The sequence below is a fragment of the Hibiscus syriacus genome, unplaced genomic scaffold, assembly GCF_006381635.1.
Source record: "Hibiscus syriacus cultivar Baekdansim isolate YM2019G1 unplaced genomic scaffold, ASM638163v2 tig00112738_pilon, whole genome shotgun sequence".
Lineage (NCBI taxonomy): Eukaryota > Viridiplantae > Streptophyta > Magnoliopsida > Malvales > Malvaceae > Hibiscus > Hibiscus syriacus.
In genome coordinates, this window is record NW_024063392.1 from 5,856,790 (window position 1) to 5,869,966 (window position 13,177).

Sequence of the window (13,177 nt, forward strand, 5' to 3'; positions counted from 1 at the left end):
ATATGATGCCAAGCAAAAGGAAATCAAAATCCAAATCTCATATGATGCCAAGCAAAAGGAAATCAAAATCTACAACTTGAGTTTGAACATTGATATGATATGTTCAGTTGTTATCATGTTGGGATTTTCTCGTTTTTGATTGCTTGGATAGTTGTTCTCTTGCTTCTTCAAGTGTTCTTAAGGTTATCCTTTGAGTGAGTTTTAAGATATTAATTTAGTAATTATAGGCGTCTAATGATTTATTTCTTACGTTACGATATATATTATTATTAAATTAAAAATTCTAAATATTATTTTATAAAATATAAAAACAATCAAATAATTTTTTGTGCAAATGAAATTATTAAATTAATATTGTAGGTGGAAAACATGAAACACTGTTAAAAAAATTGAAACATAAATTACATAACTTTTAAAAAAAGTATCGATCCTTTTTATAAAAAGTATGGACACTTTCAATATAATAGGTAAACATATGATGTAATAGGTAGCCCTTATATAATGTAATAGGTATCGTTTATATAATGTAATAGGTAGTGGTTATATTGTAAAGTGTCTATCCTTTTTATAAAAGTGTCCATACTTTTTTCACTGTGGAAAACATTAATTTAAGGTTATCTTTTGAGTGAGTTTTAAGATATTAATTTAGTAATTATAGGCGTCTAATGATTTATTTTTTACGTTACGATATATATTATTATTAAATTAAAAATTCTAAATATTATTTTATAAAATATCAAAACAATCAAATAATTTTTTGTGCAAATGAAATTATTAAATTAATATTGTAGGTGGAAAACATGAAACACTGTTAAAGTATCGATCCTTTTTATAAAAAGTATGGACACTTTCAATATAATATAATGTAATAGGTAAATTTGCAATGCTATCGGTATAAATATTATAAAATAGGTAAATATAAGTGCTACCTATTACATTATATAAGCGCTACCTAGTATGTTATTGTACTTTATAATATTTCCGGTTAAATAATATAACATAACCGGTCTAAATTTTAACCGGTCACTTGTTTAACCGGTCACGCCGTATATTAGCCGTTTTTTAGGCGCCGCACCGCAGAACCACCCGTTGTATTATAACAAAATAAAATATAGAAAAAGAAACGGGGTGCTGTCGCTGCCGTGTTTGACGCATTGGATAATTTTTACATTTTGATTTTGAATGGAGAAGAAAATGGGTAAAAGCGCCCAGATAATGCTACAGGGATTGTTTAATTCCCAATCTAACGTGCTCATCTGATTATTTCCTTAAATGGGGTGTTTTCTATAATAGATTTGGGATATCTCGGCGTCTTCAGATTGAATCAGATTTTTTTTCGGTCTTGCTTGGGATCTCCCGGCGTTTTTAAGGTGTTTGAATTGTTTATTAGATCTCTAGGCGTCTTACATGAAAAAATTTGATATTTTTACACAAATATCACCTTAACATAAATTAATTACTTGTTAGGCACTGTTTAAGAATATTTTACAGATCTAGCAAATTTTTAAATACTTTCTATAAAATCAATCATATTTTGTTAGTATTTTATTTAATTATTGTATTATTTTTATTTTTTATTTTTTTGCAGTTATAAAATAGAAAGTGATCATTGAATAATTATATATGTATTTCTCGGCTTTTAAACTTTTCTCTCGGCTATAAATACGCTCTCAACACGTGGATATATGTACTGAAGCGACGATATTATTCTAGTTTAGAGGATTGTTGTGAATGTTTACGAGTGGAGAACGTATTTATAGCCGAGAGAAATGTTTAAAAACCGAGAAATACATATATAATTATTGAAGGATCACTTTTCATTTTATAACTGTAAAAAATAAAATAATTAAATAAAATAATTAAATAATTAAATAATACAATAATTAAATAAAATACTAACAAAATATGATTAATTTTATAGAAAGTATTTAAAATTTTGTTAAATCCGTAAAATATTCTTAAACAGTGTCTAACAAATAATTAATTTATGTTAAGGTGATATTTGTGTAAAAATACCAAATTTTTTAATGGAAGACGCCTAGAGATCCAATAAACAATCCAAACACCTTAAAGACGCCGGGAGATCCCAAGCAAGACCGAAAAAAAATCTGATTTAATCTGAAGACGCCGAGATATCCCAAATCTATTATCGAAAATGATATATTAAAAAAAACAATGGAAATGAGATCCACCTTTGTTTCTAGAAGCTAATATATACGTAAACGAAGACCCACTCGCAACACAAATATAATACCAAATCTTCTAGAAGCAACTGTCGACGCCCACGCTCCCTCCATATTCTCTTTTTGTTGAATAATGATTTAATCCTCTCATTTTAGAGGGCGTTTAAACTGTTAATTTATGATAGAATCAAGCAAGTTATTAAATCACGAAAAAAATTAATTGGTGATTGAATCAAATTTTTTTAATTATTAACCAAACCAAAATATTTAAAAAAAATTTCAGTTATATCAAATTGAATTTAATAGATATATTTTTAATTTAGATTAAAATTTGATTGAATCTTAAAAGTTTAATGGATCCAGTATGATTAAAAAATGATTTGATCTTAAAATATTATATATATTTAATATTCGTTATTTCAACTAATTAATCAATTTGAATTGAATTAACGGTTAATTGAGCTTTAATAATTTTTTTAATTATTAATTGATTTAACATTAAATTAATTAACCGATCTAAATTTTGATTTATCAGTTGGTTCAATTAAAACCGAAAAGTGAACACTCCTATTAATCCCATCCCCAAGTGTGCACTATAAAAATTATAGGGATTAAATCGAGAGTTTAAAATAATAGAGGGATGAAACCGAAATTCGGCATCTTTTAGCTTCCCATCTTTGTGTGCACCGCCCAAAGAAATTAAAAAAAAACAAGCGTTTTGAATCAACAAAAGTGAGTACGATTAGGTCAATGTTAATTTTCAACATCTAAAACGTGCTGCTGTAAATAGCTACGACTCATTGTTCTCAAAAGTTCAAAATAATCCACGTGGAAACATAAAACTACGGATAAACAACATATTTCATATCTAAATTATTAATTTTGATATATTTTAGTACTTAAATTTTTTAATTTTTTTAAAATCATATCTAACGTTTAGTTTTTATTTCATTTTAATATCAATATGTTAAAATTTTAACGTTTTTAGTACTAAAATGAAACAAAAATTAAAATTTTTAACGGCGGATACTAAAATGAAATTAAAACTAACATTTAGGTATATTTTTGAAAAAACTAAAAGCTTAAACATTAAAACGAACAAAAACTAATAGTCTAGATACTAGACATAATTTACCCTAAAATTATTACTAATAAAGCGGCTCAAGACAAGCCATAAAAATCGAGGTCATTAGACTCTTAATCCGCCTAACTTTAACTTCAAAAAATATCTCAATTGTATAATATATTAAAATATATTATAAATATAATAGATTTTTTTGAATGTTATTAGAGCCTAAATACAACTCATAATTTAAATAAATTTAATTTTTTATTTAAATCTATTTTCATATTTAGTATTTTTATCTTAAACTTTTTAAATTTTTAACAAAACTCCAACTTAAAAGGAATAGCTCGAACAAATGTAATGGACAGTGGAGCATTGAATGGTGTGGGACGATGATATTTACCGAAGAACGTGCACTAAATGTACACTGAAAGCGTCGCATGGATCGACTCCATAAATAATACAAATAAATAAATTTATATATGGTAGAATATATCTTAGTGATTAAAAAAATAATTATAATTAGAGATTTTAAGTTTGAGTATCATTCGTTACAGTATGAGTGATTAAACATTTAGTATCAAATAGTTCAGATTATTTAAAATATATCTTATTTAAAAAAAATATTCTTATTATTTTAATTTTAAAATTTTTGTTTTATATTATAATTTTATGAAATTGAATTTCTGCATTTTTTCCGACTTCTATATGATTTTAGCATTAGATGTTAACTAAAAGTTAAAAAGAAGACAAAACATTTTTTAATTATATATATTTATAATCTTATCAATTTAACCTTTAAGGAGCTAAAAACATAAATTATAAAAAAATATTATTATAAAAGCTGTTTTTATTTTTTATAACCGTTAGATTAAAACTAACAGTGAAAATAAATAAAATTGACCGAGTAGACCAAAAGTTCTGAATAAATAAGTATGAGGGTTAAATTTTAATATAAAAAACTATTAAACCAAATAAAGGGTTTTGAATGTTCAACGGCAGGTTTGTGTGTTTTGGTAATTGGTATGATCTACAATCATCCACGCCTGCAACCACCGGAAACTACTTGATTTTTCGGGCATCAATTTGGCAACCCTAGTTTTATTGTTATTTGAATTCGTGGGGTTTAGGGTTTCCTCTTGGCCTTCTCCTAATATTTAATTTGGTTCGTGAAAGGGTGGAACAGTGCTTCAAAACCAACCAACTTAAGCAAACACACTGCAGTGACTAAGAAATGACCTACTTCTTAAGCAAACCCATTCTTGATCAAAATAAATAAGTAAATTCAACTCTCTCTTATCTTTTTATTTTTCAAAACAATATTGAAGAAAACAATAATTAAAAAATAGTGGAAGTAGACAACCAAATTGATCGACTGTTTGGTTTGACATTAAAGCAAAATGATCAATCTTCATTTACACTTGACTTTAGGATTGTAAAATAATATTAAATAAACGAGTCTCGTATGCTTCACTAAATCAACAAGTATTGACGATAATACATAGCAATAATAATAAGGGTAATGTACATCGTTAATCCTTTAATTTTAGAATATTTTCAATTTGGTGTTAGACTTTTAAAACACAATGGAACCAGTCATTTTTTAATTTAGTTTAATTTTAGAACATGAGATGTTCATATACCGTTTTTCAATAAATTATTATAAAATTATATTTGGTGTCTTGGTGAGATTTAAACAAGGGACTTTCGGGTAGGGATGCACGCTTAACCACTAGATCAAGTTAATAAATTATTATTATTATTATTATTATTATTATTATTATTATATCGATAAATAATATTTAACTTATAATTATAATTAATTCCTTTTATTTTATAAAAATATATTAATTTTTTTTGGGTACACTAATTTAAACAAACAACAAAACGCTGCGTTTCGCATTTCTATTATCGGAGAAACTCTTCTCCTTCCATATCCGCTCGCACAAGAGGGATTATTTCCACCGGTGAATTCTAAAACAATATTTAAAATATATTAATTTTATAAACATTGTTTACGATTTATATTACAAAGCTACATGATTAATGAATACCAAGAGTCAAACAATAATAGACTCACATAGTATGTTAGAGTTCTTGATTATATATATTTTGATCGATTATAACCTCTTATCGTGATCAATGATAGACTCACATAGTATGTTAGAGTTGAAAAAAAATATTATTTGATGACATTCTATTTATTCTACCAGTATACGGATAGTCATCATATTCCTAAATTCGACAATAACATCAGGGGTTGGTATATAAGTCATTATACATGACTGAATAAGGGATTTTTCTCTCTCCTAGAGACGCTCTCTCTCATCTTATCTCACTAATCAGCACGTTTCTCATATTATCTATTTTTTTACCTCTCCATAAAACTATCAACTACGATTTTTTATTTAAATCAAAATATATAAATAGTTAATATTCGTCAGAGTTATATTTTTTTCATAACACTTATCTAATTATATTACTGATGTTATAAAATGTATTTTTATAATATTTTATAATCTAAATATTAATTTGATCAATAATATAATAAATTGATCATTGTTGTTGGTTTGTTGATTCATATCTTATTGTTAGTTGTTATTTGCATAGATGGATTGAGGGAGCGGGTGTGGGTAGTCGCCCCTAGGGGTACTTATCAAGCGAGTCAATGGCGGGTTAGGTAGCAATCGATTTGTGTTCGTTAAAATTTTTTTTGCTCAATTCGACTCGTTGCTCGTTAATCTAGTTAAAATTTTGCTCAATTTGTGCTCGTTAATAAAATTTGTTGCTCATTAAGATTGTTAAAATTTTGCTCGACTCATGCTCGTTAAAAAAATTTGTTGTTCGACTCGTTGCTCGTTAAACTCATTAAACTCGTTGCTAGTTAAGCTACCGAAATTTTTATATTATTTTTTAACTATAAGTAATATCTACTAATACTATATACAACTTAATATAAACATAAATTAATAAAGTTAACCAAAAATTATCAAAAGAGTGTATGAAATAAATTCAAAGTATAAACACCAAAATAGAAATCCATAAATACATTAAAAAATAATTAGGGTTTGATTTTTAGGTGTAGTAAAATAATAATTATTAATCAACAATTTAATATTTTTTTAATTATTTATTAAAAAATTAATAGATTAATGATTTATCATCTTTTTATTATCTATTTGTAAATTACTAATTTTTTGAATGAAATATTTTTTACGATAAATATTAAAAAGTTATAAAAAAATTAATAATTTGCTCGCGAATTTATCGAGTCGAGTTGGACTTTCCTTAGCTCGTTAAGGTCTTGAGTCGAACTCGAGTTTGAGTCAAGTCAACCCGAGTTGAACTTTTATCGATTTGACCGAGCCGAGTTCGAGCTGCTCAACCCATTAAGCACTCCTTCTCCCCTTTGAAATTTTAAAATTATCATATAATTTTTTCCATGTATTTTCTATTAAAACTATATTTTCGCCCCCTAAAATTTTATAGATTTGTCTCCTCCTAAAATTTTAGAAGTTCGTACCTCAACATAAAATCATGTGTTCATCCCTGAATGTTTATTTTCCCTATGTATGTTAGGGATGTTCAAAACAGGGTACCCAAACAGGGTACCCATATTTTTGGTTACTCGGGATATCTGGGTACCAAAATGTCGACTCGTGTCTCGGTCCATTAAGTTTGGATACTCGTAAGTTGGATACTAGTAAAACTTGAGTACCTGTTTTTCTGGGTCACGGGTGCTTGATTCATATATTTTTAAATATTTTATTTAATTTATATTATTTTTTAGAAAATACAAAAAAGTAAAATTTTAAGGTATATAATAATTCACTCATAAATTTTAAATTTTAAATTATATTATTAAAAGATAAAATTTATTAAAAATAAAATTGAAGAAATGCAATTAAATTTAAAATATTTTAAAGTTAAAAAGAAATAATTTGACAAATAATTTTAATTGCAAAAGTGAAACAATTTAAGAAATTAATAATTTAGAAGGTTATGAGGAAATAATTTATGAAATTAAGAAATTAGAGAATTTAAAATGTTAGGGTGAAATAATTTGAGAATTAGGAATAAAAAATTTAATATAAATAAAATAAAAAATATATAAGAAAGAATATCGGGTCGACGAGCACCCGATTAAGCATTATTTTATGATCCAAGCCCGATCTGGAAACCTGTAAAAAATAACGGGTCATGTATCCAACCCGAAAATTTGGGTATTTTCATTATAAATACTCGATAATTTCAAATTGTCGACTACCATGTTTTCAACCATTGTAGATTGTTACATTAGCATCATGAACTATCATATCAGCATTGTAACGATCAACGATAAAAATCATTGGTCAAAAGATCACATTGAATTTTTTTTTCTGTGTTTTAACATTGAATAAAAAAAAGTTGGAACACCATATTTTTTTTAAGTATGAGAGCATCATGTAACCTTTTTCCTGTAGATTATAGTATCTACAAAATATTTCTTAAGTAATCTAATATTTATTATTAAAAAATTTCAGTTATGCCCGATTAGAGTTAAAAAGCAACTTACGGTGACATATCATAATTTACAGATCACAGTCAAAATTCCAATTTCCCGGCCTTTTCCTCGTCTTTGAGCTAGGGTTTTTATTGGCTCTACACTGCTGTCTGGCGCGCTCTCCCTAGGGTTTCACGATCTGCAATGTGATTCGGTTCTGTGTTTCTCAGCCATGCCACGGTAATGATCTTTACCAATCTATTCAATTCTAAAAGAAATTAACATAATCGGTTGCAGTTCTTTTCCATTCACATTTATTAATATGTTTACTTGGACTTGAATTTGAAGTTACTATTGTGATTATTGCGACACTTATTTGACGCACGACTCTGTGAGTTCTCTGACCCTGTTCTGTCTTCTTTTTTTAATCTGTTCGTGTTTACTTTAATTCTTTCATATATGCATGGATGGAAGCTGAATTTTATTTTAGGTGATGAACTTAAAAAATTTTAGGATAGCGTGAATTTATAAAATTTCAGGGGAACAAAAAACATATTATCACTTGAAAATATAAATAAAATCCTAAAATTATGGTCTATTAGTTTGGCTGTTGAGTTTATAACAAATGCTGACAATTTTGTTTGGGTTTAAATTTCAGCCATCAGTTAGAAAACAACATAATGCAGGTTACAAGCACAAGGTAATTGTAGAGAATTTTCTTTGAATTTCATGTAGTTTATCTATGATTGCGAGTTATAATTTTTTTTCCTCATTTTTTGTGCAACTTTAGGCAAATGTTAGAATTTACTATCAGCAATTTGAGGAGCAACAGACCCAGAGCTTAATTGATCAGAGGATCAAGGAACATCTTGGCCAAGCGGCAACTTTCCAGCAGGTTGGAGCTTCTTTTAATCAACATCTAATGGCTCAGAGGCCTCGACTTCCCATTCTTCCAACACCTGTTATGCAACCATTGATCCCAAGAATGAGGCTCCCTGTTCTTCCAAGACCAGCTCCAGGTGCTCCTGGTAAGATTCAGCACATATCTGCATCATCATCACTGTTCTTAGTTTGAGGTTTGGATGTTCAGTCATGAATTTATGCGGTGATAGTGAACATGGTGAATTTTCTTTTGCGTACTTCTTTATGTTACCATAAACCTGAAATATTATGTAGCATACCCTATTTGATTTATACCATCTTCTTTCCAATCAAGTCATTGGCTTTTTGACTCTAGATCTCAAGTGCTCGCATGCGATGAAATTGATTTTTTCCCTTTTATTGGTGACATTGCCAGGTTATGTTCCTGTTCCAGGAATGCTGTTACCACCAATGGTGGCACCACCTGGTGCTCCTTTGCCTGGTCAAATAAATGGCCTTCCACGGCCTCCTACACTGGCTCCACCAACAAAAAATCCTGGAACTGCAACAACACCCACTTCTTCTAACGGACCACCCTCCATTGTTGTGCCTTCACAAGTGACGGGTCCGGCAACCCAAACAAGTGGAGGATTTGACAATGCCAATGCCAATTCACAACCTTCTGGAGCTAATAATTAATCTAGTTCTGCCAAGACCAGCTCCAGGTGCTCCTGGTAAGATTCAGCACATATCTGCATCATCATCACTGTTGTTAGTTTGAGGTTTGGATGTTCAGTCATGAATTTATGCGGTGATAGTGAACATGGTGAATTTTCTTTTGCATACTTCTTTATGTTACCATAAAGCTGAAATTTTATGTAGCATACCTTATTTGATTTATACCATCTTCTTTCCAATCAAGTCATTGGCTTTTTGACTCTAGATCTCAAGTGCTCGCATGCGATGAAATTGATTTTTCCCCTTTATTGGTGACATTGCCAGGTTATGTTCCTGTTCCAGGAATGCTGTTGCCACCAATGGTGGCACCACCTGGTGCTGCTTTGCCTGGTCAAGTAAATGGCCTTCCACGGCCTCCTACACTGGCTCCACCAACAACAAATCCTGGAACTGCAACAACACCCACTTCTTCTAACGGACCACCCTCCATTGTTGTGCCTTCACATGTGACGGGTCTTGCAACCCAAACAAGTGGAGGATTTGACAATGCCAATGCCAATGCCAATTCACAACCTTCTGGAGCTAATAATTAATCTAGTTCTGCCAAGATCAGCTCCAGGTGCTCCTGGTAAGATTCAGCACATATCTGCATCATCATCACTGTTGTTAGTTTGAGGTTTGGATGTTCAATCATGAATTTATGCGGTGATAGTGAACATGGTGAATTTTCTTTTGCATACTTCTCTATGTTACCATAAAGCTGAAATTTTATGTAGCATACCTTATTTGATTTATACCATCTTCTTTCCAATCAAGTCATTGGCTTTTTGACTCTAGATCTCAAGTGCTCGCATGCGATTAAATTGATTTTCCCCCTTTATTGGTGACATTGCCAGGTTATGTTCCTGTTCCAGGAATGCTGTTCCTGGAACTGCAACAACACCCACTTCTTCTGACGGACCACCCTCCATTGTTGTGCCTTCAAATGTGACGGGTCCTGCAACCCCAACAAGTGGAGGATTTGACAATGCCAATGCCAATTCACAACCTTCTGGAGCTAATAATTAATCTAGTTAAACTCTCATGCTCTGCCTATTAGTAATAGTTTAACTAAGCCCATGCATGCTATTGAACATGAGTTTTTTTTGGAAGGGGAGCTTGTCTGTTAGACTTGTAGCATATGGAATATCTAATAATTTGATAAAATAATAATATTATGGGTCATTCTGTATCATACTATCATGTTTGTTTTTATTTTCTTTATATTATTGCACTATTCTCATAATGAGGGATCCTACCTTGTAGCTTTGTAACTAGACTTAATGAATGGAATATTTCATGTCTTTGGTAATTTTTCCCTAGACCATGTATTTTTTTACTGGTAACATGAGCCAACTGGAATTTCTCTGATTCTGATGATGATTTTTGATTCAGCTTTTCTGTTGTTGCCTACTTTGTAAATTGCATCAAGTTGTTCGATGCTGAATGGAAGGTAGTATTGTATTTCCATCACTTCTTCAATTCAACAGAATTTGGGTTATATTTTGATTGTATGGCAGTTAAAAGTTGCTGTTATTTCTATAGGTCTGGAGCTTCTCCTGTTCTTCTTTGTGCAAGGAAATAAAATATTACTAGCTGATGATTTTTACTTATACAACTATGTTTTATCATGTAATGGGGGCCTATGTTAGCTGGACTCAGGTGAGTTCTTGATACAAATGAGTGTGATAAACATGAACTTATTTTTTAAAATTTGTTCTTAGGTTCTCAAGGCAGCCGCACTTTTTTTCAGGTTGTTGGACAAGCATTCAAGTCTTACAGATGAACTATTATCTTGATTCCCTTGGAGACAACCAGATAATAGTGCAAAGCTCCAGTTCCAAATTTAGAGATGACTTAAGAGTTTGATGGATGTCTTTGGACATAAATGTCAGAAAATTGCAAATTCAGTTTGATCATCTTGGCTGGCAAAGGTGAGGCTTAAAGGAAAACCTGAATCTAAAATTACAATTGAGATAAGTTTGACATGCCAATGTTTCCATAGCTTATATGTTGATTTCAATGAACAGAATTCAGTGGGAAATATAAGGTGGCTTAGTCCATGTTATAGTTGTGCCCTTGTGTGTACTAGCATTTCTGTCGGATTACTGAGAAAACAACCTTGGTTTGGCTTGAAGAGTTCATATCATGCATCCATCTTTAATCTTTTGATGCGTACATTCAGTGATTCAGATATAGATGCATGCGTCCATATGTACATAGGTACACATTCACCTATATATGTTCTACTTGGTATATTATTTGTACATTATCAAAATGTTGTATGATCGTATTTGGTACACTATCAAAATGGTGTATTCCTACCTAATTTAATCCTAAACTAAAAACTATACAGTGAGGGACATCCCCAAAAGGCCCCCTTTGATTTGCTTGCTCCATATACTTGTTGATTTCTTCACAAATCTCTTCTTGAGCTCCACATTCTCATACTTTAGCACTTCGATTGCCAAACCCAGCTGTCTAATCACCTCTCTCTTTTCTTCATCCTTGTGCAACAAGTCAGCCTTCAGATTCTTATTCTCTTCCTTCAATCTCTCTACTTCTTCCCTTAACTTCATCGCCTCCCTTGGAACATCTAGGTAAGTTTCATCTTCATTTCCAACATCTCCTTTTATTGATATATCCATATCGTATTCATGTTCGAGGTCGTCGATTTCGGATTCAGCATAGTCTTTAGAATCCATAGTATCGGAGCACCGATCATAGGTTTCATGATCTAAGATGTTCATGTACTTCATGGAAGAAAATGGCAATCTCAATGTTGTCATGAGCCGAGTTCCACAGTCAGATAAAACGATCGTACTGCTGAACAAGTGAATGGTGAGATTGATAGAGATCTTCATCCTTGTGCCACAAGTTAGCCTTCAGATTCTTACTTTTTTTCCTTCAATCTCTCCACTTATTCCCTTAACTTCATCGCCTCCCTTGGATCATCTAGGTAGGTTTCATCTTCATTTCCAAAATCTCCTTTTATTGATATATCCATATCGTATTCATATTCGAGGTTGTCGATTTCAGATTCAACATAATCTTTAGAATCCACAATATCAGAGCACCGATCATAGGTCTCATGATCTGCGATGTTCATGTACTTCATGAAAGAAAATGGAAATCTCAATGTTGTTATGAGCCGAGTTCCACAGTAGGACATAACTCGATGGTGAGATTGATAGAGATCTTCGACCAAGGTAATCAACTTGGCTTGATTCTTGCAATACATTTATGCACGTTGTGCAAAGGAATCTCCATCTTGCTCAGTTATTAGCATTGCTATCGTCTTCTTATCCAACTCTGCCATTGATATGTTTAAACCAGTTCCACATTATTTAAGCTAAACGAAAAGAACAAACAAAAGCTAAGTTGTGATTGAAACATACGCCATGAAAGATGGTAATAAATAAAAGAGAGATGGGTTTTACTAGACAAGGTGGATTGAAGTCATGGAGAGGGGTTTGAGGCATTGTGATGAGTATGAAACCACCACCACCTTCGTGAAGTTCCCATCTCCTTGCACATCCTGGTTTTACCAGACAGGGTGGATTGAAGCCATGGAGAGGGGTTTCAGGCATTGTGATTAGTATGAAACCACCACCACCCTCGTGAAATTCCCATCTCCTTGCACATCCTGAAATTTAAGTGTCGGGTGAAAAGATTGTTTTATATGGAAAGAAATCTGTGGCAGAATTTGGTTGGGTTTTAAGGTTGTAGGAAAATGAGAGCGTCCATGTTTTTGTCTCTTTGCAGCTTTTTTTTTTTTCATCAAGTTGGGACTCAACGAGCCACCCTAGTAATTATGAGTAGCGTACGCACACGGGCTTATGATTAGAAAATTTTCCATAACTGTGG

At 31.1% G+C, this 13,177-nt stretch overlaps 1 protein-coding gene and 1 pseudogene across 1 annotated transcript; one reads left to right on the plus strand and one right to left on the minus strand.

The window, feature by feature from the left end:
• Nucleotides 1-7,810: 7,810 nt before the first annotated feature.
• Nucleotides 7,811-10,620, plus strand: LOC120183000 (U1 small nuclear ribonucleoprotein C-like). Its single transcript, XM_039187806.1, has 7 exons — nt 7,811-7,972; nt 8,081-8,123; nt 8,391-8,432; nt 8,523-8,760; nt 9,030-9,327; nt 9,596-9,899; nt 10,168-10,620. The coding sequence occupies exons 1-5, from the start codon at nt 7,965-7,967 to the stop codon at nt 9,290-9,292; spliced, it is 594 nt and encodes a 197-aa protein (XP_039043737.1). The 5' UTR covers nt 7,811-7,964; the 3' UTR covers nt 9,293-9,327; nt 9,596-9,899; nt 10,168-10,620.
• A 1,038-nt stretch (nt 10,621-11,658) lies between these two features.
• On the minus strand, nt 11,659-12,847 carry LOC120183079 (annotated as a pseudogene).
• Between the last annotated feature and the right edge of the window lie 330 nt (nt 12,848-13,177).